Source organism: Podarcis cretensis (genome assembly GCF_951804945.1).
Source record: "Podarcis cretensis genome assembly, chromosome: 10".
NCBI classification, from domain to species: domain Eukaryota; kingdom Metazoa; phylum Chordata; class Lepidosauria; order Squamata; family Lacertidae; genus Podarcis; species Podarcis cretensis.
The window spans coordinates 30,289,032-30,311,954 of NC_137179.1; the positions used below are offsets into that span (position 1 = coordinate 30,289,032).

Genomic DNA, 22,923 nt, shown 5'->3' on the forward strand with positions numbered 1-22,923 from the left:
TTTTTGTAAGGTGGGTTTGTTGCACTAGGGCCAGAGAGTCCTTTAATCCACTTTAATTGCACTGAACCTCTCAAGGTTGCTGGCCCCTGTTGTGCCGGATTGCTTCCTTGTGTTCTAACTGGTTGTGTAACCAAAGGAAAAGGTACGGTACATTCTCTACTTGGTAGAGAGGCAGTGTGGTGTAGTGGTTAGAGACTAGGGACCTGGAGACCAGGGTTCAAACCCCCACTGAGCCATGAAGCTTACTAGCTAACCATGGGCTAGTCAAGTCCTCTGAGCCTATCCTACCTCACAGAGTTGTTGTGGAGAATAAACGAGGAGGGGGAGAACCATGTGGGTCACCTTAAGCCCCTTGGAGGAAAGGCAGGATGCAAATGTAACAATAAATGAAGAAATTAAGTGTGCATTTGGAAAGGGGCAGCACCAAAATGCATCGACGTGTGAGAGATACCAGGCTCATGACTACCCAAATTCAGCTGCACTCAGGTGGAGATCTCTTCCTTTGTTGCCCCCCACACCACGCCTTCCATAGCTGGTTCCAGTGAAACAATGTAAGGCCCTCGAAATAAAATTAAAAAATTGTCCAGTAGCACCTTAGAGACCAACTAAGTTTGTTCTGGGTATAAGCTTTCATGTACATGCACCCTTCTTCAGTTCTGACCCTGCAAGGCCCTATACCCCTCCCAGCAAGATTTGAAGCATCCTAGAAAGGCTTGACATGTCCATCTTAGCCCTACTGGGATGGGAGAGATCATAGAATTGCAGGGCAGTGGCAGGGTTTGGGGGCTGATGCCAAAGCGACCATGACAGAGAGGATGCAGATCTTACTGGATATCATCTAGGATGTTTCCCAGAGTTTTGAAAAGGCTGAGATGGTGTGACCTGCATCACATAGGCCTCCTGCACCCTGAGGCATTCAGGACAGCCATTGCACTGCTCTCCCCCTGCCTGTATATTTCTGCACATCCAGAATTATTGTCCCATCCCAAGGCCTGCACATCTGCGTGCCTGAAACATTGTCCTCCTTTTCCCCTTGTTTGCATGTGAGATCTTCCTCCATCTGTTTGTGGCATGGGAGATGGTTAGCATAGGCCTTTGGCACACGATGAACCTCAGCAAATCTCATGACCGTGCAGCAAAAACACATTACCTCTGTATGGTACAGTTGGTGCGCACTGTTATGCAGCATGCACGTGCAAATCCATCAGGCCTCCTATCCTGATACCCACCTTCCTGAGTCAGGGTGTTTGCGTATATGTGTTTGGTGGGGAGTTGGGGGGGAGAGCAGTAATGTGTCCTGGATTCCCGTGTCCTCGTGTACAGAGCCCTTCCTTCTCAGTCCATTAGTTAACTTTCCAGTACAATGCCCCAGAGACGAGTGCCAGCCTCTGAAAGCTATATTAAAAGCCAAGTCAATACCAGCCCTCTCTCATGCCCTAAGAGAAAAGACTTCATTAATTATCACAGGGGAAGGAAAAGGTTGTGAGGGGACGGTGGGGGTGGGGTCTGGCACGCAAATGGAGCAGCATCAGCGTGTGGGGCTGTGTATGAGACAAGGAACAGGATATTCAGAGTAGTAGCACCATTTAATCCCTGTGTGGCTTCTACGGCCAATTAGCCGCAATCAATTGTGAGAGAATCATTGCTGACGTGTTTATGTGGTATGGTGGCCCTGCAGATGGTGTTGGGCTCCACCTCCTGTAGGCCGCAGCCAATGGCCAGGGATAAAGGGAATCATAGGATTAGGATTGTCTTGATATCCCTTTACTATCCCTGTTCTGTCTTGGCCATGTGTGCTCGTGTGTGAAATATATTGTTGGTGTTCTTTTCCAAGCTGCCCCATGGTTTTCTGTGTTTTGAGGGTTTGGAGATCAGTGTCTGTGTGCCTCTTATCTAGCTATTCTTTGCCCCAGTGAACTGTTTGGTGGGTCACAGGGTGCAACACGAAAATTTATTTTTTATTTTTGAAACTCTCTTTAGCAAGAAATCAGAGTAAACATCTCAATCTGGAGAAAACCTGATTGATGTTTTCTCTGATTCGGTAGTAAAGACGAGGTTTCCTCGGCCGTTGGGCAAAGACAAGTCTAGATGAGCCATAGTCTTCCTTGCATATTCCTTGGCCATGCTCAAATCACTCCCATCCCCTTTTCCTTTCCCTAGTTGGCAACAGGATGCCAGGGAGTAGAAAAGCAAGATCAGCCCATTTAGTACTTTACAGTGGTACCTCGGGTTACAGACGCTTCAGGTTACACACTCCGCTAACCCAGAAATAGTGCTTCAGGTTAAGAACTTTGCTTCAGGATGAGAACAGAAATTGCGCTCCGGCGGCGCGGCGGCAGCAGGAGGCCCCATTAGCTAAAGTGGTGCTTCAGGTTAAGAACGGACCTCCGGAACGAATTAAGTACTTAACCCGAGGTACCACTGTATAACTCATGAGCAGGAGTTTTGTCATTTTTAGTAAAAACGGAAGTATTTAACCAGCGCCAAACAAATTAAGAATGCCTTTGTTATCTCTGTGGACCCGTACTGAAGTCTTTCATCTGCGGGGTTCTCACAAATTTCGATAAGAACATAATAACGTTTATCTGCCAGTGAGCTAACGGAAAAGATACATCTGGTTAATGAGGCGAGGAAGGCCAGGTAATTAAGCAGCTGCATCTTACCAACCTTCTGCTGAGTCCATGCAGGGTGTTCAAGTTACTCAAAGCTCTTCATCAAATGTTGCTTCTTTCTCCTCATAGATGTGAAGCCCACAGTTTACCTTGGAAATATCCAATGCATCACATTAACTGTCTTCAATTTTCATTTCTTATGCTTATCATATATCTGGCCTTTTCATAACCTGTAATTTTTCTTTTTATCCGCTCTTAGCCTATAGTGCACGTATGTGTATATAACATTCTCCTACCCCTCTTTTACCCTAATTTAAACCCATATGTCAGCGTGTCTAGGTTGTAAGCTTTGTGGGGCTTGGCATATGGGTTTGCTTGTGCTGGCTAAGGCTGATGGGAATTGGAGTCCAAAAATATCTGGAAAAACCATGTTGGCTACCCCTGCTGTACAGGCGTGTCTGTAATCTATTAACCAATGTTGGATTTATATCAGTTTAACCATTATCGCTCCCCACCACCACCAAAAAGGAGAGGAAATTATAGTTTAAGGAGGATGCAATGAATTCTGTTTAAACTCCTTTATAAAACCATTCCTCATAATTCCTTAGGGATGAGTGGATCTATTAAACCAGTTTAAGTCTGTGGAGTTGATTTGCACATGGGATTGGTCACCATGCAAATGCTAACCATTGCATAATGCACTGAACCTGGGTTCTCCCTTCTCTTTGTCGTCAGGCTTCCCCTGAAACATTATATTTTATTAAAAAATAAATAGTTACAAAGTCAGTTTTTTTCAGGTGAGAACATGGAATGAGTCGGATGGTGAAGGTGGGTTGAGCATATAGATCCCATTGCTTAGAAGAGACCAGTTACTGGTCATTAGATGCTGGTCCAGTTGGGAATCTTTCCTCTTGCAAATTTCTCTCACTTGCCTCCATTGGAAGGGACCAAAATCTCAAAAGGATCAGAGACAAGTTCATTAACTTACTTAGGAAATCATGGATACCAAGAACCAGGATGAGAAGAGCTGAATTGTTAATGCATGAGAGCAGAGGAAGCTAAAGCTATTCTCTCCCGAGGCAACATTTTAAGTATGCAACAAATAATATACATGCAGATTATATCCCCCCCACACCCTATCTTCTCCTGTCCCACGAAACACCAGATTCTCCAGTTTATCCCAGCATGGTTGACATTGCAGCTTTTTTTGTCCCACAGCAATCATGCCAAACACTTTAGTGATCACTGGTCCCGAAGCTGGCAGCTTAATAAACTATCTCCCATATTATCCTACGCCATAGTAGCTCTTGCTGTCTTTTCATAGTTTCGAGCCACACAGAAAAGCTGAACTGTGGAAATGAAGTGGGGAAATGATCTCAGTTCTGTTCTGAATCCAGAATGTCTAAAACCACTGTTTTTCCTAACTCTCATAGCAAGATGCCTGAGCGTCTTTACATTCTCAGGTTTTTAAGAGTCAGTAGAAGAAGCAGTACTGAGGGGCTTTTCCAACCAAGCACTGGTACTAAAGGGAGAAGGAAATGGTGGAGAATAAGGATGGGATGGAAAGTTCAGTGTGGAGATTAGATGGCAGATTCCCTGCGGTATGAGAGGGTATCCAGAGGGATGGAGACCTGCAACCGATCAAGGTCCATGTGGCTCCCAAACTCCATCATAGGTATGACTCCTGCATCTTCTGTGGCGCTTCCTCCTAAATCTACTCCTACAGCCATGTCATCCTCCTCCTCGTCTTCATCCTGGCTGACAAGAGCCAGCTCATTCTCATAGCAGAAGGCACTGGGGGGCGGTGGAGGCGAAGGCAAGATGGTGATCTTGCTCTCCTGCAGTTCCCGAGCAGAGCAGCAAGGGGTTCCAGCCACCTCGTAGGTCTTGTGGAAGCGTGAATAGTCCACCTTGTAATGTTTCTTCTCCTCAAAGACAACAGGCTCAAAGCGGTGCCCCCAAAGGATCTCGCTGGCCAGGTAGGAGCTGCGAGCCTGGGTGGTCATGGCTGTAGCTTCCACCATGCCCTCAAGGATGACGACAATCTCGAAGTCCTCCCTCTCCAACTGTTCCTTGCCCATCCCATAGAGTGGGCTTTCCTCATCGATCTCGTGAACGATAATAATGGGAGACACTAAGAAGATGCGGTCAAGGCCTATGTCATAGCCCACGTTCAGGTCTCGCTGGTCCACCGGAAGGTACTCGCCTTCTGCCGTCATGTAGGGCTTGATAAGCTGGGCCCGAACGTGAGCTTCCACAATATGGCTCCTCCTCAAGTTTCCCACCCGCCACATGAGGCAGAGCTTGCCGTCCCGTAGAGAGATGACAGCATGATGGCTAAAAAGGAGAGTTTGGGCCCTTTTCTTGGGGCGTGCCATCTTAGCCATGATAGTGCCTATCATGAAAGAGTCAATAACACAGCCCACAATGGATTGTACCACTACCACCATGATGGCTAGGGGGCATTCCTCAGTCACGTATCGGAAGCCATAACCGATGGTTGTCTGTGTTTCTACCGAAAAGAGGAAAGCTCCCAAGAACCCAGTGACGTGCTTGATGCAGAATTTTGTTGCTGCGGGAGAGCCACTTCCTGCACTGGGGGCATCTAAGTCACCATGAAAGAAAGCAATGATCCAGAAGAGAAGGCCAAAAAACAGCCAGGAGACCAAGAAGGCCGCCGAGAAGATCATGAGCATGTATCGCCAGCGAGTGTCCACACAAGTTGTGAAAATGTCAGCCATGTAGCGCTGGGATTTGTTGCTCAGGTTGGCAAAATAGACATTGCACTGGCCGTTCTTCTTGACAAAACGGTTGCGGCGTTTCCGTCGTGGGGCGTGGCCTTTTCCATTCCGACTGTGCCCATTAATGCTGCCGAGGGAAGAAACTTTATGTCCATCCTCTTCAGTGGAGACAATACTGTACCTTTTGAGGGGAGAAAGATCACAGTTAAAAGTGGGAGAAAGGAAACTTTGAGGAAGCATGTGTGGGGTATATGGCCCTCTAGAAGTTGTTGGATTATAATACCCATCACTCCTGACTATTGGCCCATGGTGGCTGGGACTGATGGGAGACGAAGTCCACAGGTTCCTCAGCCCTGCCTTAAAAGGTCTCCACTAACACTCATGCAGAAAGGTCCACTGCCTCATTTGACTCACTGCAGGATCATTGTTTTACTGGACTTCTGGTGTATGTGTCTGTGGGCACATTGCACCAGATGTCCTGAGTGACCAAGTTGAAGTGTGTGTGTGTGTGTGCATGCGCACGAGCGAGCGATTCAGAAGGGTGAATCATTCTGACTTCAAAATACCTGCAATTAAAATGATGTTCTGTTCTTTGCAGTTTTAGAATATTATATTTTTGTATATGTACATATTGGGAATGAGGGGGGGAAAGCATTTAAACCATTTTCAAAGTAGAGGGTGTAATGACTTAACCCCATATGAGATTCAGGGTTCCAGGCATCACAGAGTACATTCAATACAGGGATTCAGAAGGTCCTCTGGATCTCATTGAGCAGATCAGAACTCAAGTCACTGCACAAAGCAGTGCTATGAAGAATATGTATCACAACAGTGCAGCATTCAGCTAGTACTACCCAAAGCACAGAGATTTATCTGAGTGGCACTCGCATGCATACATCTTCCAACATGGACATTCATTATACATACAACTAGAGTGACCTCCTAGGCTAGACAGGGCAGACAAGGGGCTGCGTGAATATGGTTTCATAACTACATGTTAACTCTGGATTGCATAAGGCCGGAAGCTTCTATTTTCTGTTCAGTTCTCGTTTGTTGATCTAATTGTGCATCTGTGACAATGTTTATACACTTCCACAGTTTAGACAATTCTGTTGCTACAGCAACAAGCGTGTCTCCCAGCATCCTGGATCTAAAACCAAAGGTGTAATTTAGAGATCAAGAGACAAAGGGTTGGCAGATACCCTGAAAGAAACTCCCTCTCTCCAAGATATGCGACCTGCCTTTGTCTCCTTATCCCTCAAAATATGTCACCCTCTCTATTTCCATTTTGCCGTAACGGGAGGAGAGTTACTCCTGCTGCTGTTGGCTGGCAAGCCTGGTTCAAAATGATCATCTGCAAGTGATTACTGCTAATCCATATTAACTAGTGAGATTTCCAGGACCCCTACCCTTATCCTAAACTGCAGCAAGAGCTCTAAACCCCCACGACAGGACTTCCTTTGGGATACTTCTTGCCATGCTTCCTGAACTGTTGCCACCATTGCTGCTGGGAACAATATTAACAGGCATCTTGGATGGTGGGTCAAAGTCTAAAATGCAAGATGCTCATGTATACAAATCAGGTTGTAGCAATGTACATGCCTTGTGTTGTTTGTGCCTTGGGTGTATCAAAGGGAGGGATTTTTATACACAACTGTTGGGTTATATGTGTGGCCAACAGGAAATTCAGATGGACACAGAACAATAAAGACTGGACAGAACAAGCTCCTCACCTGTTTACCCGGATGCTGCCCATGACTCGCTTTATCATGAGGTACTCCTCGTTGTAGAGGTGAGAGGTTTCTGATGTTGTGTGAGGGAGTGGGTGTCACACACAAGTATACACACAACACAAGGCGGTGGTACCTCAGGGCTGGTGGGTAGCAGTGGTGGCAGCCATATCTGGCAGTCGCTGTGGGGTGAATACCTGTTTTAGAGACAAAAGTGTGGAAGAAATATCACAACACCTAAAAAGATTAGTCATAGCCTAGACCAGAGTAGGTAACCTCTAGCATGTGGACCAGTCTTAGCCTGTGTGGCCATTTTGTCCATATCCTAGTCAAAGAAAACATGGGCTTTTTTGTTGTCTGTATTCTATCCCATCTTCCTGCATTACAGAACTCAAGCAGGTGTATATGGTGTTCCCAGGCTGTCTCCTATCAAGTCAGGAGTAGACTGCTTAGCTTCAGCAAGGTTGCTGCATCTTCAGACTGTACCTTAGAACTATGGTAAACAGATTTTCACAAGTGAGGCTTAAAACCACAGCTGGCTCTGGAGGGCAGGAAGGTTGAGCATTTGCCAGGGTCCCCAAACTAGCAATGGACTCACTGTCCTAACAGTGCTATCCTTACTACTTTTCAGAGAGTATTCAAGAAGATCAGAGGCAGCCTAATCAATGCCTTGCCGTGGCGAAGGGGCTTGAATAACTCAGAGAAGCTATTACCTATGTCGTGCAGGGCCACCCAAGATGGACAGGTCATAGTGGAGAGTTTTGACCAAACGTGATCCACCTGGATCCATCACTCCAGTATCCCTGCCAAGAAAACTCCAAGGACAAAGACAACAGGCATATAAAAGTTATGACGCTGGAAAATGAGCCCCTCAGGTCGGAAGGCATCCAACATGCTACTGAGGAGGAAATCAGCCCTGAGTGCTCACTGGAAGGACAGATCCTGAAGCTGAGGCTCCAATACTTTGGCCACCTCATGAGAAGAGAAGACTCCCTGGAAAAGACCCTGATGTTGGGAAAGATTGAGGGCACAAGGAGAAGGGGACGACAGAGGACGAGATGGTTGGACAGTGTTCTTGAAGCTACCAGCATGAGTTTGACCAAATTGCAGGAGGCAGTGGAAGACAGGAGTGCCTGGCGTGCTCTGGTCCATGGGGTCACGAAGAGTCGGACACGACTAAACAACAATAAGGGAATCCTCAGTTCGCTTGCCCCACATCTTTCAGATTAGCCCCACCCCACAAAGGGCACTGTGTCCAAGGGCCTCAGAACCCTAGAACCAGAGTTGCTTAAAATTATTGCCTGCTTCAGTTGCTTTGAAATGCAGTTATACTATTTCCTAAATGTTTGGTGATGAGGTGCCATCCAAATAACTGAGTCTTGAAGGGACCCTTGCTTCAGTTCCTTTGCAATGCAAATGCAAAGCTTATGCTGGATGAAAACTTATTCACATTACAAATGCCTCCCTTCCCCTTTCTCTTTCACATGAAAAAGAATGCTCAGACTTTTCAAACAGAAAGGGGGAAGGCTCAAAGGTTATTTAAGCTCATTGTATGATGTGTTCTATGGCTTCTAAGAATTGGGCTCAGAGTGATGCCAAGGCTTTCACCATAAATTCTGAAAGCGGAGTGCAACTTGTGTGAGAGGGATCTGGAAACATAAGGCTGGAATCCATAAGGCTTTAAATGATACAGTAGATACATTGAAAACATATTGCTCTGCTTTCCTTTGGACTACAGTAGCGAGGCAGAGAATGGGGTCTTGTCATCTGGGCAGTCCAGGACCTCCAGACACGCTGCCCAGGCTTGTGTCCTAGAAGGTCACTTTGGTGCTGCTTATGCAGCAGTTTCACTTCACCCTTGGAGGCACGCTCCACTGTATCTCAAGACAGATGCTAACCATTGCTGAATCAGAGCAAACAGCAACCCACAGAAAACCTGAATTGCATACCCTCCACCATTTCTCTGATGAAAATAGGGACGTCCCATTCCATAATGATAATTTTACTATTTATGCCCCACACTTTTTACTGGGTTGCCCCAGCCACTCTGGGCAGCTTCCAACATATATAAAAACACAAGAAAACATTGTAAACATTAAAATAAATCCCTATACAGGATTGCCTTCAGACAGCTCAGGGGTAGGATAACTCCATACTCTTCAGCATTTCTCCAATGAAAATAGGAGATCCTAAGGAAAAGGGGGACGCGGGTGGCGCTGTGGGTTAAACCACAGAGCCTAGGACTTGCCGATCAGAAGGTGGGTGGTTCAAATCCCCGCAACTGTGTGAGCTCCCGTTACTCGGTCCCTGCTCCTGCCAACCTAGCAGTTTGAAAGCACGTCAAAGTGCAAGTAGATAAATAGGTACCGCTCTGGCGGGAAGGTAAACGATGTTTCCGTGTGCTGCTCTGGTTCGCCAGAAGCGGCTTAGTCATGCTGGCCACATGACCCGGAAGCTGTACGCCGGCTCCCTCGGCCAATAAAGCAAGATGAGCGCCGCAACCCCAGAGTCGGCCATGACTGGACCTAATGGTCAGCGGTCCCTTTACCTTTACCTAAGGAAAAGTGGGACATTCTAGGATCAAAGCAAAAACTGGGACAGCTTCTCTAAATCAGGAACATCCCTGGAAAGTAGGGACACTTGGAGGGTCTGGAATTGCCATTTGTTGTGCTTTAAAGAGCAGGGTTTTGCAAGGAGATATCTGGGTGAAAGAGTGCTCAGACCCAGAACTTTACAACATGGATATGTGCCTGGAAAGTGTAAAACATAAGTGTGGACAAGCCCTGACTTAAGATGAGATTCGTCAATGCCATAAGGCAGCTTCTTAAAAATGAAAAAGGAGTGTATTTTCTGCACCACACACACTAAAGCAGAGAGGGAAGTTATCTTCTTCTCATTTGGCAACTGCCCCTTTCTGGAAGTTCAGGCTGCATCATCAACATTCCTGGAGATGAGCAAGAAATTGCCTCATTTCAGGTTGGGTTTTTTCCCTTTCTGAAGGAACGTTTCCTGAATTTCTAGTCTGATGCCAAAGAGCAAAACCAATAAAACAGAAGACATTTCCATGAAGGTGCAACCTACCAGTATATTCCACCCTGTTCCAATTTTTCATGAGTGATAATAACTTTTTTCAAGGGAGAGCACTCCAGCTCTCAGCACACATTTATCTGGCCGGAAGCAATTGCATTGATTTCCTATACAGTTGTGGTTCCCAGTCCTCATGATTCTGGAAATAAACTTTAAAAGGTCAATGTAATGTCTACTAAGAGCTTTCAGAGTAAAGGCTGTCTGGGAGGAGCGTCAGCTAGGAGAATTGATTAGGAGGACGGGAGGGAGAGGGGGCACAACTCTAGGAGTTTTTTTTCCAGAACAGGGCGTCATCTGCTGGAGTTCCAGAGTAATTGAGAGGCACACCTTGCTCTGGCAGCTGAAAGCAGGTGATAAGAAGGCTTTCATGTTTCCCTATGGTTCTAGGGAAGTCAGAGAAGCAGAAAAACAAAGTAGAGGCTAGATATTTACCCCCCCCCCTTTTCTTTGATGGGGTTTCTACTTCACATCAAGCATTTTTAAAGGTAGGGTACAATTGTCTGCTTTTCTTCTTAAAAGCTAAAGGTTGCATTTCAGCTGGTGGAAGATTCTTTGTGAAAGTTCCAGGTTGAGTTTATTCAGTATAAATGTATTCTACGACTGACAGCTGATCCTACTAAATTGGGTATTATGTGATGTACTGCAACTCTTTGGGGCTGTGTGTGTGTGTGTGTTTCTATGTCTAGTGCTTTTTTTCTTTAAAAATGTTTAGGGATACTCTCATTTTGACTCAAGAAAAATAGTTCAAATCGGGGGGGGGGGAATAAATACAGTAAATGGACAAAAGTACAAAGATTCACAAAATGTTTAGGGGTATGTGTACCCCCCCCCCCCCGAAAAAAAGCACTGTATGTCTATGTGAATCAGCACAGTTGTCTGCATTCGAAGGAACTTTTCTTGAACTTCCAAATAAATTTATTTAAAGTGGTTTTTTAACTAATACTTTTTATTATCTTATTCCCTTTGTAAAGTACTTTGAGGGTTTTCTTTTTTAACAATCAAGTGGCATATAAATTTTATGAAATAAATAAAATAAATAAATTTTGGGCTCTTTTTTGGAAACATGTTTGTTGTGCCTGAGAAAGGAGGACCGCTTCACAGTGTCATTTTCCATCTTCCTGCACAATACCGCCTACCCATTGATATCCCTTGCTTGAGGTCTATTCTTCAAGGGAAGGCGCCATAGCTTTGTGGCAGAGTATCTGCTTTGAATGCAGAAGGTTGCAGGTTCAATCCCTGGCATCTCCAGGTGACCTACTGCCTTCTTGTTGCTCTCTGGTTACGCTAGATTTCCTTCCTAGCAATTGAGAATGCTGTCGCAATCTAGGTTGCCTGTTATAAATTAAATGAAAATGTATTTCCTGGATTGCACTAAAGCATACAAGTAGCTTACAGTCTTTTACCAGATGCCCCTCTCTTTACAAATAAAGCCAGGGACCAAGACACAAACCACAGTGAACTAGAGCGCTCCCTTCAGATTGAAACTTTTTTTCTGGCTAAGGGCTAATAAGGCCCTTAACAACTATGGACGTGGCAAAATTTCAACTGGAAAAGCTTTTTCTGTTGCCTTTGATGCTGCAGCTTAAGGTACAGGAGCACTGCCAGAAAAAAAGTTGGCAGTTCTGTTTCTCCACCCTCACTCTCCCTGCTGTGCAGATTGGGCCCTACAAGCCAAGGACTGCTGAGGAGAAGTTCTGTCCCTCTGAATTCAAACTGAGTTCAGTTTGCTTGTTTTCCTGACCCACTGATACAACTCCTCCCCGTGGGAGAGGGGCAGTAAACTTCATTTCCTCATAGGAATAACAGGATGGGTGAGAGGTTGGGGTCTAATGTAATTAAAAGCAGAAAGTTAGGGCAGGGTGGCCTTCTAAGATGTTGCTGAGGTCCAACACCCATCATTCGCAGGGTTCCTGCTGGCTGAGACTGATGAGCGATGTGGGCCAATCCCATCTCATCCCTCTGCTAGTGCATGCTGCATAGACGCCACAAAAACAGGCAACTGAGCTCAAGCTGGGTTTTGGGGTTTTTTTGCAAATGGCGCTTGGGCTTCCATTGCCTTGCAGGGTGAATGTAGATCCAGCATTGCCCAGAATGCTCATTCACATGACATGTGGCTCTCCTCTTTTTCTAAGCAACAGAGATCATTTAGAAAACACACTCTCCCTTAAAATTCAAGACAGGCAGATGCAAAAGACAGAGCTGTTGCATCTGACCTTTCAAGAAAAGGGTTGTACCTCAGCAGCAGAGTATACAGTGGTACCTCAGGTTAAGTACTTAATTCGTTCCAGAGATCCGTTCTTAAGCTGAAACTGTTCTTAACCTGAAGCACCATTTTAGCTAATGGGGCCTCCTGCTGCCGCCGCGCTGCCAGAGCACGATTTCTGTTCTCATCCTGAAGCAAAGTTCTTAACCCGAGGTACTACTTCTGGGTTAGCGGAGTCTGTAACCTGAAGTGTCTGTAACCTGAAGCATCTGTAATCCGAGGTACCACTGTATATGCTTTGTATGCAAAAATGCACAGCTTTAGACTCTGGCATCTCCAGGCAGCAATGGGAACGACCCCCATCTGAAACCCAGTGCTGAGCTAGATCAACGGATGGTGTGGCTTGATATGAAGAAGCTTCCTCTGTTCCTCTGCTACCTTTCATGTTGTACAGGGACTTTCAGCAGGTGTAGCTTTCAGGATAAGTCTTGCTAAGAGCACATGACAAGCACAGTACCAATGAGGTGTTGTTGTTTTAAGACCACAATGGTGTCACGTGAAAACATGCTTCTGGTTGTATACTCTGAGCCTCAAAATAGCCAGTAACCAAATTTATTGGTAAAATAGCCAAAAACCAAGTTGTCCCATGTCTAGCAGGGCAGGGAAAAACAGGTGCAAAAGAGGACAGGGGCCCTGCTGCGCCTGTTAATAGCTATGTAGCAGAGGGACTCCCCAGCAGTGACACCTGCTGAAACCCCACCCCCTCTTTTCTGCAACTGTTAAGGAAGTGCAGGAGCCTCCACTTTTGCATCTGTCCACCCTACCTAAATGTGAAGCCTCGCATGTGAAAGCAGTCTCAGCCACATGGCTTTGAGCAATATCACTGACCAGCCACTATTGTTGCTTTTGCGTTTCTTGTGTGCAAATCAGCATTTGCACCATTCTGTCTGTAATGCAAATGCAGATTCATAGGATTGTAGAATCTACACTGTAGAGCTGGAAGGACCAATTGCAGAGCTGGAAAGACCCACGAGGATCATCTAGTTCAGCCCCCTGCAATGCAGGAATACTTTGCCCAAAGTGTGGCTTGAACCCACAACCCTGAGATTAAGAATCTCATGCTCTACCAACTGAGCTATCCCACAACTTGCATTAGACGACATGTTTATCTGCTTTACAAAGGCTCTTTTCCCATTGCCCTGCACCAGCAGGGCTTAGATGTTTACATAAATAGCACGACAGTGGCTCCCATCTCATCTGAAAACATCCTTAAGACTGAGGATGTTCTCAGAGCTGTGTACAAATAGCAGTCCTGGCTGGGGAGGATCTGGGGAGGATCTGAATTCTCCTCCCCACCAGGCCACTGTTCCAATCTGAATCATCTCCCCCATTCTGTGTGGCTGCTACAAGCACACAAGGGTCAATCAGGTGTTCCACATTAGCATGGCTCAAAGCCTGAGTCTTAAAAAAAACTAAACTAAGGTCTGCAGGTGTCCATGGGACCTGAACACTGTTAACTCTTACAAGTTAAGCTTTGAAACAGAGTATTCAAGTCATGAGTATATGAAATTAATTTTCCATTATGTAATAAAAGTACTTCTGGGGGAAAGAGTGAGGTCTCTTATTTGGAGCCATGGAATGCCTCAACTTTACGAGAGCAAATTCTTTAAGCTTCAAAAGGTACCACAGGAGCACTGCACTTGCAGGCAAGAGAGCTCCCTAAGTTTCTTTTATCACTTCCTCTTCAACTTCAGACATCCTGCCTACAGATTTAAGGAGGTCAGCAACAAGCGTCAACGTCTCAGCTCCAAAGACAAGCTGGTGGATGGTAGCGTGTGCATGGTTGGTGACCCTGAGGAGGTTCTGCAAGGCAATTTCAACATGCTGTTTCACTGCTCCCATGTTGCTAGTTTGGCCTGATCGCAGGTTTTCGTTCTCCACTTTGTAACAGGTCAGCTCAGCCTGGAGGAAGCACATCTCCTGCTTCATCTTCTCAACATCACTCTCCGCCTTCAGGGCTCTTTGAGTCATGCACTGGAGATTTTGTTCTGCCTGTTGCACCAGAGCTTCCAGATCTTGAGCGTCTTTCTCCTCTTTATTCACCGTGGCTTGCAATGTCCTCTCCAGGTTCCTTACCATTTGGGTCTGACTTTCTGAGAAGTTTTGGATCCTTCTGATCTTCCTCCTCAGCATGGAATTTTCCTCCCTAAGCTCTTGGTAGCTCAGCTGCGGAGACACGTATTCCATATTTTCTATGGGTTCTTCATGGGCAACATAGCTTTCGTCCGTCTTGGTATGAGAAGGGCACCCAATACACGTCTCGTTGTCACTGAACCCCCACGAAGAGAAAGCCTCCATCCCCGAAAGACTAGTTGTGTTGTAATTGTATGGATCACACTGAGCCATGCTGGCAATCCTCGACAGATGCACTTTGTCATAGGCAGATGGCGGGTATCTTTCTCTCCAGTCGTCATCGTCATCTGATAAATGATCAGAAACTGTTGCCTCCTTGTATAATGGCTCTTGAAATTCCAAGTTCAAGCCCAGTGGTTCTGGAGACAAAGACACTACTTCAAGCCCAAGGTTCTGCCTTGCCATTTTCTTTCTGTAATTTCTATTTTTTACTTCATGCTGTCTTCCAAGACCACGGTTCTTGTTTTTACCCATCCCTTTCAAAGAAAATGTGGGTGGGTCATTTGAATTTTTCATCTGATTATCTCCAGAGCTGATGTGACCCTTGATGTGGTCTGGAGGAGGTGGTATGTGGTGGTGGTAACAGGGCTGGGTTTCCTCTTCTTCTTCTTTCAGGCCTCGGGAATGTGAGCAGCCTGCCAGAAGTGGCCGTGGCATGTTTTTTGGGGGAGGCCCTATTGGCTTCTATTGAAGTTTCATTCTTCCAAATTAGCACCAGCCCAGGTCCCACTTCTTCTCCAGAGGATTAACCAGCCCTGTCGGCTGTAGTGCCAGTGCTGCTGGCCTCAGCACAATTTAATGGTCTACTGAAGCATCTGAGTCTTTACCTTGTATGTGCGCATCTCTTTAATAGTGGAGGAAGCAGAAGTTACCTTGATCTATGATGTCACTAGATGACAGTACTTCATTTTGTGACTTCACAGGCTTGGGAGAGACACATAGCTAGAACAGCTTTTACAACTTTTTTTTTCAGCCAGTGACGTTGAACTATATACTATTGATGCCGGGACTTGACCCTGTCTGGAATCTTCCTAGGTTATCATGCCATGCCCCAGTTTTAATGCCAGTAGCTAGATAGTAAGCTGATCAAACCAACTATGGATGGGCAATCCTAACTAGGACCAAGGAGGACTGGGGCAGTGCAGCTGCTGCTGCATTGAAAGCCCTAAAGACTCTTGCCAGTCTTTGTTTTTTTGCTGTGCTAGCTCCAGGGCTGGCACAGCTGAGGAACCCAAAATTCTGGTCCCTTGTGGGAACTGCAGACCTTTGGATTCTGTAGGTCCTCCAGTGCTCTCTACCCCAACTCTGTTGGTAGTGGCCTCCTGCCCACCTGTGCATAGCAGACGCCTCAGCTGCAGCAGCAGCACCCCAGCAGCACTCCTCTCCTTTGGCAGAGAGGTTTGAGAGAAATGATTTCTGTTTAAATCCAAGTCTGTGGCTATGAAAGAAACAATATCCTTTGGGGGGGGGGGGTATTAATGCTGTGAACCCTTCCATCACAGGCTCAGGTTGTATATATGCGTAAATAAGCCATATATCATAAAGACGCCACAGCCTCCGCTGTGCCTCATTCCAAAAGGAAACGTGAACCCTGGGTAAGAGCCTAGAACCCCTGGAATCTTGCACCACTTGGATATTGGCCTGGCATGCAATAGTATGTGAATAACGCTAATCACAAATGTTTTTTGTTTTTAATGATACTGGTGTTTTGAAATGACGCTGGTTAGCATTTAAGCAGCAATGGGAGGGACAAAGGGCTGCAAGAGAGAAGCTTTGTCTGCTAACTTTGTCCGTAGTGTTCCGTATGCTAATGCAGAATCTACTCCACAATGCACAACATTAAAAAAACTGTTATTATTCAAGCTTATATCCACCCTTCCTCCACTGAGTTCAGAACTCAGGATGGAATACATGGATTCTGGCTTACTTCTGTGCAGTGCTTTTTTTCTGGGGAGACGCAGGGGTACTCGTACCCCTAAACATTTTGCGAATCTTTGTACTTTTGTCCATTTACTGTATTTATTTTTCCTGATTTGAACTATAAAATGGTGATTTTCTTGAGTCAAAATGAGAGTACCCCTAAACATTTTTTTAATAGAAAAAAAACACTCACACAACAACTGTGTAAAATAGATTAAGGTGTGTGTGTGTGTGTGTGTGTGTGTGTGTGTGTAAGAGAGAGGGAGGGAGGGAGAGAGAGAAAGAGAGAGAGAGAAAGAGAGAGAAAGAGAGAGAAAGAGAGAGAAAGAAAAGAAAGAAAGAAAGAAAGAAAGAAAGAAAGAAAGAAAGAAAGAAAGAAAGCTGACTTTGTAAGGAATTGCACTTTGGAAACTTCTCACTGTAACTGTTCTTTGAGAGTACAACTGAGTTCACTGTCCTGAATTGGCTTCCATCATTTTATTAAAATCATTGAGTTGGAAGGTACCTTGGAGGTCCTCTGTGTAGGATCTGGAATGCAAGACACACAGTCCTGGCCTGGCTCTAGCCTCCACTCAACAACCTCCAGCAAAGGAAAGCCCACCACCTACTGAGGCAGTTTTCAAGCACTTTTCAAGCCCCACACAGAAAGTGATTGAGTACTGTAGTTCCAACCTGGATTAACCTGATAACATGAAAGACTGTGACCAGTTCAGATAATCTGTGGGCAGGATTTCATTCATCTGTTTTACTGTTCAGGGGGAGATGGTGAGTTACGAAACCAACCGACAGAAAATGCCAAGCACGCAAGTTAAAACCAGGCCAGTCTCACTTTGCTCTGCCAACATGTGGCATATGAAGGCAGAGCAAAGAAGAGGGGAACGCAATCAAATGTGCTTTAAAAAAATAATAATTATAAATAGACCAAGGAGTATATGCCAGCAGTCCCCATCTGTCCTCCCAATGACTGTTAACTGATGGATTTCTTTAGGCAACCTCATCCCCTGATGCTTAAATAGCAATTTTATGTCTCTCATTGGGTGCATTTTGGGGTAGGGAGAGAGGCATGGTGGGTTCTCCCCCCTCCCCATAGCCCAAGGAGCAATACAAAAAAACAACCACCAAAAATGACCAAAAAACCCCACCCCCAAAACAAAACAAACCGTTGGAAGTGAAACCATCTTCAGAGCGTGACTCAGAGCTATTCATAGCTCCACAAAGCCAGCTGCAGCATCAGAGACAGAAGGGATTCTGCCTGTATTATTATTTCAATTACCATCTGAATTAAAAGTTTGAGCCGTGATCAACCCACATGGTGGAGGGAAGGAAATGCAGCAAAGCAAGGGATGAACACCAAGACCTGCTGGATGACACAGCCAGCATGAGACATAAGGAAAGGTTACAAGCCCCCTGCCACCTCCAGCTTCTTTCTCTTCCCAGAAGAGCATCAGTACTTGTCTAGCCCTTCACTCAGATGGCTAACTAGTTGTTGTTTTTTCTGGAGGGCCACTTTGGCAAGCAAGTGAGTTGGGTGAGCACCTCAGCCCCTATCCCTAAGATTACCTGGCCTGCAAGTTCTATTCCCAGCCAAGTTCTATTCCCACAGAAGCTATGTTCTCCACACACCACTTCCGCTTTTGGGAACTAGGGGGCCAGAAAGCATCCCTCAGATTGCCAGATCTGGGTTAGGGGCCTCAAAGTTCCTACATTTTGGTCTCTCGTGTGTTGATATAGCCAAAAAGTGGGAAAGTTACCATACCATCAAGAATCCTGTGGAAGATAAGCTGGGATATAATGATCCTGAACAAAATAGCAAGACATGAGCAGTTATGGGGTGGAGGGGTTCGTTTAGTGAGGATTTTTAGGGTGGGGGAGGTTACCATTTTTGTTGTATTGGAACGACTACAAAACAAATGAAGCGGTAATTATGGAGGTATTAACTATGACTAATGACTTAACCGATTTAACTTCTATATGTGTTTGCGTGTTAGGCAACTGGAAAAGTCAAATAAGAAGACAAAGGAAATGTATCACATAAACCCCTTTTTAAAATCTTTGCTCCCGTGTTAAGTGAATGACATTCTCTATAATGGGAACATGGCTCCCCATCATGAGACATGAACACAACTGCTGTCTTCTGAATGGGAAGGAAGTATAATGGAGTTCAGGACTGTGGGACTTGTAGGCCTTTTCTTTCACAATAAATGTGCAGTTAATTGTCCGTTGGAGAGGGATGTCCTTAAGAACTGGACTTGGTGGGTCAGCGGAGGATAACAGCTTTTCTCAGGCCCAGCGACCACTAGCCATTTTACCAGATCTGAGGGGGGAAACGTAAGAGGAGCCCTGCTGGACCAGACCAGAGGCTTGTCTTGTCCGACTTCCTGTTTCCCATACAATGAGTGGCCAGATATCTCTGTGGGAAGGCCCCATGGAGGACATGAGGCCATAGTCCTTTTCCTGCTGCTGTTTCCCAGCAGCTGGTATTCAGAGGCATATCACCTATCACCTTGAAGGTGGCAAACAACCATGATGATGATGACTAGCAGCCATTGGCAGAAAGTTGAGCTGCAATTGCTAGGCAACTGTGGGGATGCTCTCCAGAACCAGCTCAATGGGGAGGAAGATGGCAGTGAATAAAAAAGGGAAGGAGATTGTGCTGCTGTGTATGAGGAAAGGGGAGATCGGAAGGTCACGGCCTATGGATGGCAAGCAAGGAACACGGAGTAATACTCCTCTCCAAGGCTAGTGAAAACCCAAAGCTGGTTTTGTGTGTGTCATAAATATCACAGACCCACTGTGATGATGATGATGATGATGATGATGATTCTCTGATGAGTTTAAGGTTTATGAAATACAATCCACTGAGAAACAGACTGAGAAGAGCTATTGAAATTCATCTGCATTAAAAGCAGGGCCGGCCCTATCATTAGGTAATGCAGCCACCTCAGGCAGCAGATTTTGGGAGTCACGAAAGGTCAGCAAGTTGTAAGTTGTTATTGTCATGTTTTTACTGCCAGGGTGGGAGGAGAAGTGCATGTGGGATTCTCAGCCTCAGGATATGTTCACATCAGTGGCTTGAAATGCAATGAGGTCATTTCCACACATGCTCACACACTGTGTTTCAAAGTTGCATTTGCAGGGAGCTGTTCACATCGGAGAAGGACAGGGATGTCTTCACCCAATGTGCTTGACCTTTTTCGGTTTCCTCGTCCCTGCACCCCCCCCCCCGAAACTCCTATATGTTAAGTTTTTCATCTGCAGTTGCACATCCATCTGTGTGTTTGTGACAGCATGTTCAAATTACTGCTTACTCCACATACAGTTTTCTAGCTGGATTGAAGCTCATTTGAGGAAAAAACAAATCAAACATCAGTTTGATGTGGATTGTTGCTAACGTCATGTGAATGCAAACTTCAAAAATTAGCCGTGGGAATGCACTGGTTGTGGAGTAAAGCAGTAATGTGAACATACCCTTAGATGCTAAAATAACTTGGCTGAGTTCAGGCAGAAACATGTCTTTCTTTCACCAGCCCTGACTAAAAGTAATAGTCAGGGGGACCAGGCCTGAGGTGGTATATTTTGAAATACCGTGGGGCAACAAATAATCAATTATTTAGTTTTTCACTGTATTTAGTTTTTCACTTTTTACCACCATGGCAGATTTTCTGCCTGAGGCACTAAGACTGGAGTTGTGAGCCCAGTTTTTGAGGGGTGTAAGCCCAACAGTCTTTTGCTGTTTCTGGAGCCAGTGTGCAACATACCCACATTTCTTCAGTATGTCGCATGTGAAGAGGAGGGGAAAGAGACAGTCTACTATGTAAATGGTAGTGCAAGACAGAGGGATCATCTCATCACCTCACAATCTTCTTACCAGCGAAACGCTCTATCTTTTGAAGAGTCACTTCACACAGAGGATTGTTGGTGTGAAATCAACATTATTTATCTGCACTGGTCTTACAAACACCTTCTGCCTGTTTATTCTACACATCAAAAAGGCAGCCACTAGGAGGCTGCAGAGTAGTCGCTCTTTTATAAATATTGCAAAAGTTCTTGATGACTTATGTAAGGATATTTATTGATGACTTAGATCAGCCTGCACCAACCTGATGCCAACTATGGCTGCCCTGGCTGGGGCTGACGGGAGTCGTACTCCAAAACATCTGGAGGGTGCCAGGATAGCAGATAACTTACGTATTGGAAACCACCTCATGACACAGGTGGGACAATTCAGTAATGTGGATAGCAGTAACTTGGATTGATCAGAAAATGATTTGCTGCCAACTAAGCATTCTGGATAATTCTGGTGAACTGAAGAGTTTTAAATTCATTGTGCTGAACAAAAATGTGCAATCCACAAAGTCCCGTAACCTACAATGACGCTCTCTTAATATGCAGCTCTTTCTAGAACACAACATAGCAAATACTTCATTAAAAGGCAACAACATTAATATCTGCCTACCTAGGAGTGCTGGATATTTAAGGCAGAGAGGGGAGACTTCGTGTTTGATCCTTGGTGAAAAGAGTGCTGTCACCAGAGTATAGCTACTGGCTCCCACATTAGGAACAGGTAGTGATAAAAACAGGATTTTGGCACCTGCTGTGTGGAAAGAAACCTAGTGCCTTGCTTTTACTGTGCATGCCCTACCAATAAGTAAGAAAATTTGAAACTGAAATGAACGCTCGTCCCCTTGAGGTGCCTAAGCTCATGGTTTCTTATCACCAAGTTTATCTACATAATCATCTCCACAGTGCTCTCCATCTGCACACATCCCATTCATCAATATTTCCACATCTATGCCCCACAGGGCACACACAAAAATACCTTTCTGTGACAATTATAGTGCCTGTACTGTCACAGTGTAAGAGCAATAAGTGTGATGTCTGCAAGGTGAGAATGCCTGCAATGTAATAAATCATCACGGGATAGCAGTAAAGGGTAATCCTCTATAGTGAGTTAGCTACTAATGGAGGGAGTGCTGGGCATTTAAAAAGTTTAAGAGGGTCATCTTGGGGAAAGGGGGATATGATGTTTGTAAAGGTAAAGGGACCCCTGACCATTAGGTCCAGTCGTGGCCGACTCTGGGGTTGCGACGCTCATCTCGCTTTATTGGCCGAGGGAGCCGGCGTACAGCTTCCGGGTCATGTGGCCAGCATGACTAAGCCGCTTCTGGCGAACCAGAGCAGTGCACGGAAACTCTGTTTACCTTCCTGCCGGAGCGGTACCTATTTATCTACTTGCACTTTGACATGCTTTCGAACTGCTAGGTTGACAGGAGCAGGGACTGAGCAACGGGAGCTCACCTGGATTCGAACTGCCAACCTTTTGATCGGCAAGCCCTAGGCTCTGTGGTTTAACCCACAGCGCCACCCGCGTCGTATATGATGTTCGTATATAGCATTAAAAGTCCCTGCTAGGTTTAGCAATCGGGGCAACTCTTCATGACATGTTGATGTGCCCACATGCTTCAGGCACCAAAGAAGTGAAAAAGAGATACAGAATAGGGTGTGGGTGTGGGTGGGTGTGGAACTACACACCTTTACAGCTAATGATGAGAGCACAGACACACACCCAAGTAGTGCCTGAAGGGTGGGTTGCTTGAGCACCGAGCGCAAGACTAGGGGAGCTTTATGCAACATGCTATGCAAATGTGAATAGGGGAGTTTGCAGCCTTCAAACAATATCTTAACAAATCACAAAATGGTTGGTTTTGTTTAAGAAACAGTGGCATGTGGCCAAAGAGGAGAAGACACTCTGTAACTTATCCGTGGCGAAATCTATGCTCACAAAATGCTGGTAAGATTCTGCAACAATAAATGCATTATCAGAGGAAAGTATCAGAGTTTCCTAGCTATAATATATCTAATACTGCTTTGACTGCTCAGAAAATGCGATGTGCCATAACAACCTGCAAAAGTGCACAGGGCTTCTTTTTTAAAAAAGAAGAAGAAATCTTCTTGACTTCTGCATTACCCGATAAGACCGATTTAACCACTTGTACATGCAGCTGATTATAGGACATGCGGACAGACTGTGTCAGTCTTTTTAAATACAGCAGTCAGACTAATTTAAATCACATTTCCTAGCTGAAAATTCAGATGGTAGGTTTAACAGTGGTGTGGCCGCCTTTATGGAGATTCTTGCCCTCAGTTTGATTATGATGGTACTATGTGACGTGCCAGATAATTCGCCTCATTCCTCAAAATAAGGTCAGCATCAGAGGTCATGACATAACCAAACTCTAAACAGCTCAATCGTTGCCAGACCTAGTTTATCTACGTACTGCTATTGATGGGGAAATATAAACAAAGAAAGCTTCTGCTATTGATCCATATGCGCGTGCGCATATGTGCACATGGGTGCATGTACTTCTCAAGGGTAGGGATATTGTCCTGCACATGGACAGAGAAGGAGAGGTAAAAATGAGAGTGGAAAAGACAGA

At 45.4% G+C, this 22,923-nt stretch overlaps 2 protein-coding genes across 2 annotated transcripts in view; both read right to left on the reverse strand.

The window, feature by feature from the left end:
- Positions 1 to 3,404: 3,404 nt before the first annotated feature.
- The window catches only part of KCNJ4 (potassium inwardly rectifying channel subfamily J member 4), a 28,075-nt gene continuing 8,556 nt past the window's right edge, over positions 3,405 to 22,923 (reverse strand). Inside the window, exons 2-3 of the mRNA XM_079994588.1 lie at positions 7,087 to 7,280; positions 3,405 to 5,534 (exon numbers count right to left, since the gene is read on the reverse strand). Coding sequence (XP_079850714.1) covers positions 4,193 to 5,534; positions 7,087 to 7,124 — 1,380 coding nt within the window. The 5' untranslated portion in view covers positions 7,125 to 7,280 and the 3' untranslated portion in view covers positions 3,405 to 4,192. The remainder of the gene's footprint in view (positions 5,535 to 7,086; positions 7,281 to 22,923) is intronic.
- LOC307225598 (endosome-associated-trafficking regulator 1-like) lies at positions 13,938 to 15,428 on the reverse strand. Its single transcript, XM_079993515.1, has one exon. The coding sequence runs from the start codon at positions 15,221 to 15,223 to the stop codon at positions 14,093 to 14,095; it is 1,131 nt and encodes a 376-aa protein (XP_079849641.1). The 5' UTR covers positions 15,224 to 15,428; the 3' UTR covers positions 13,938 to 14,092.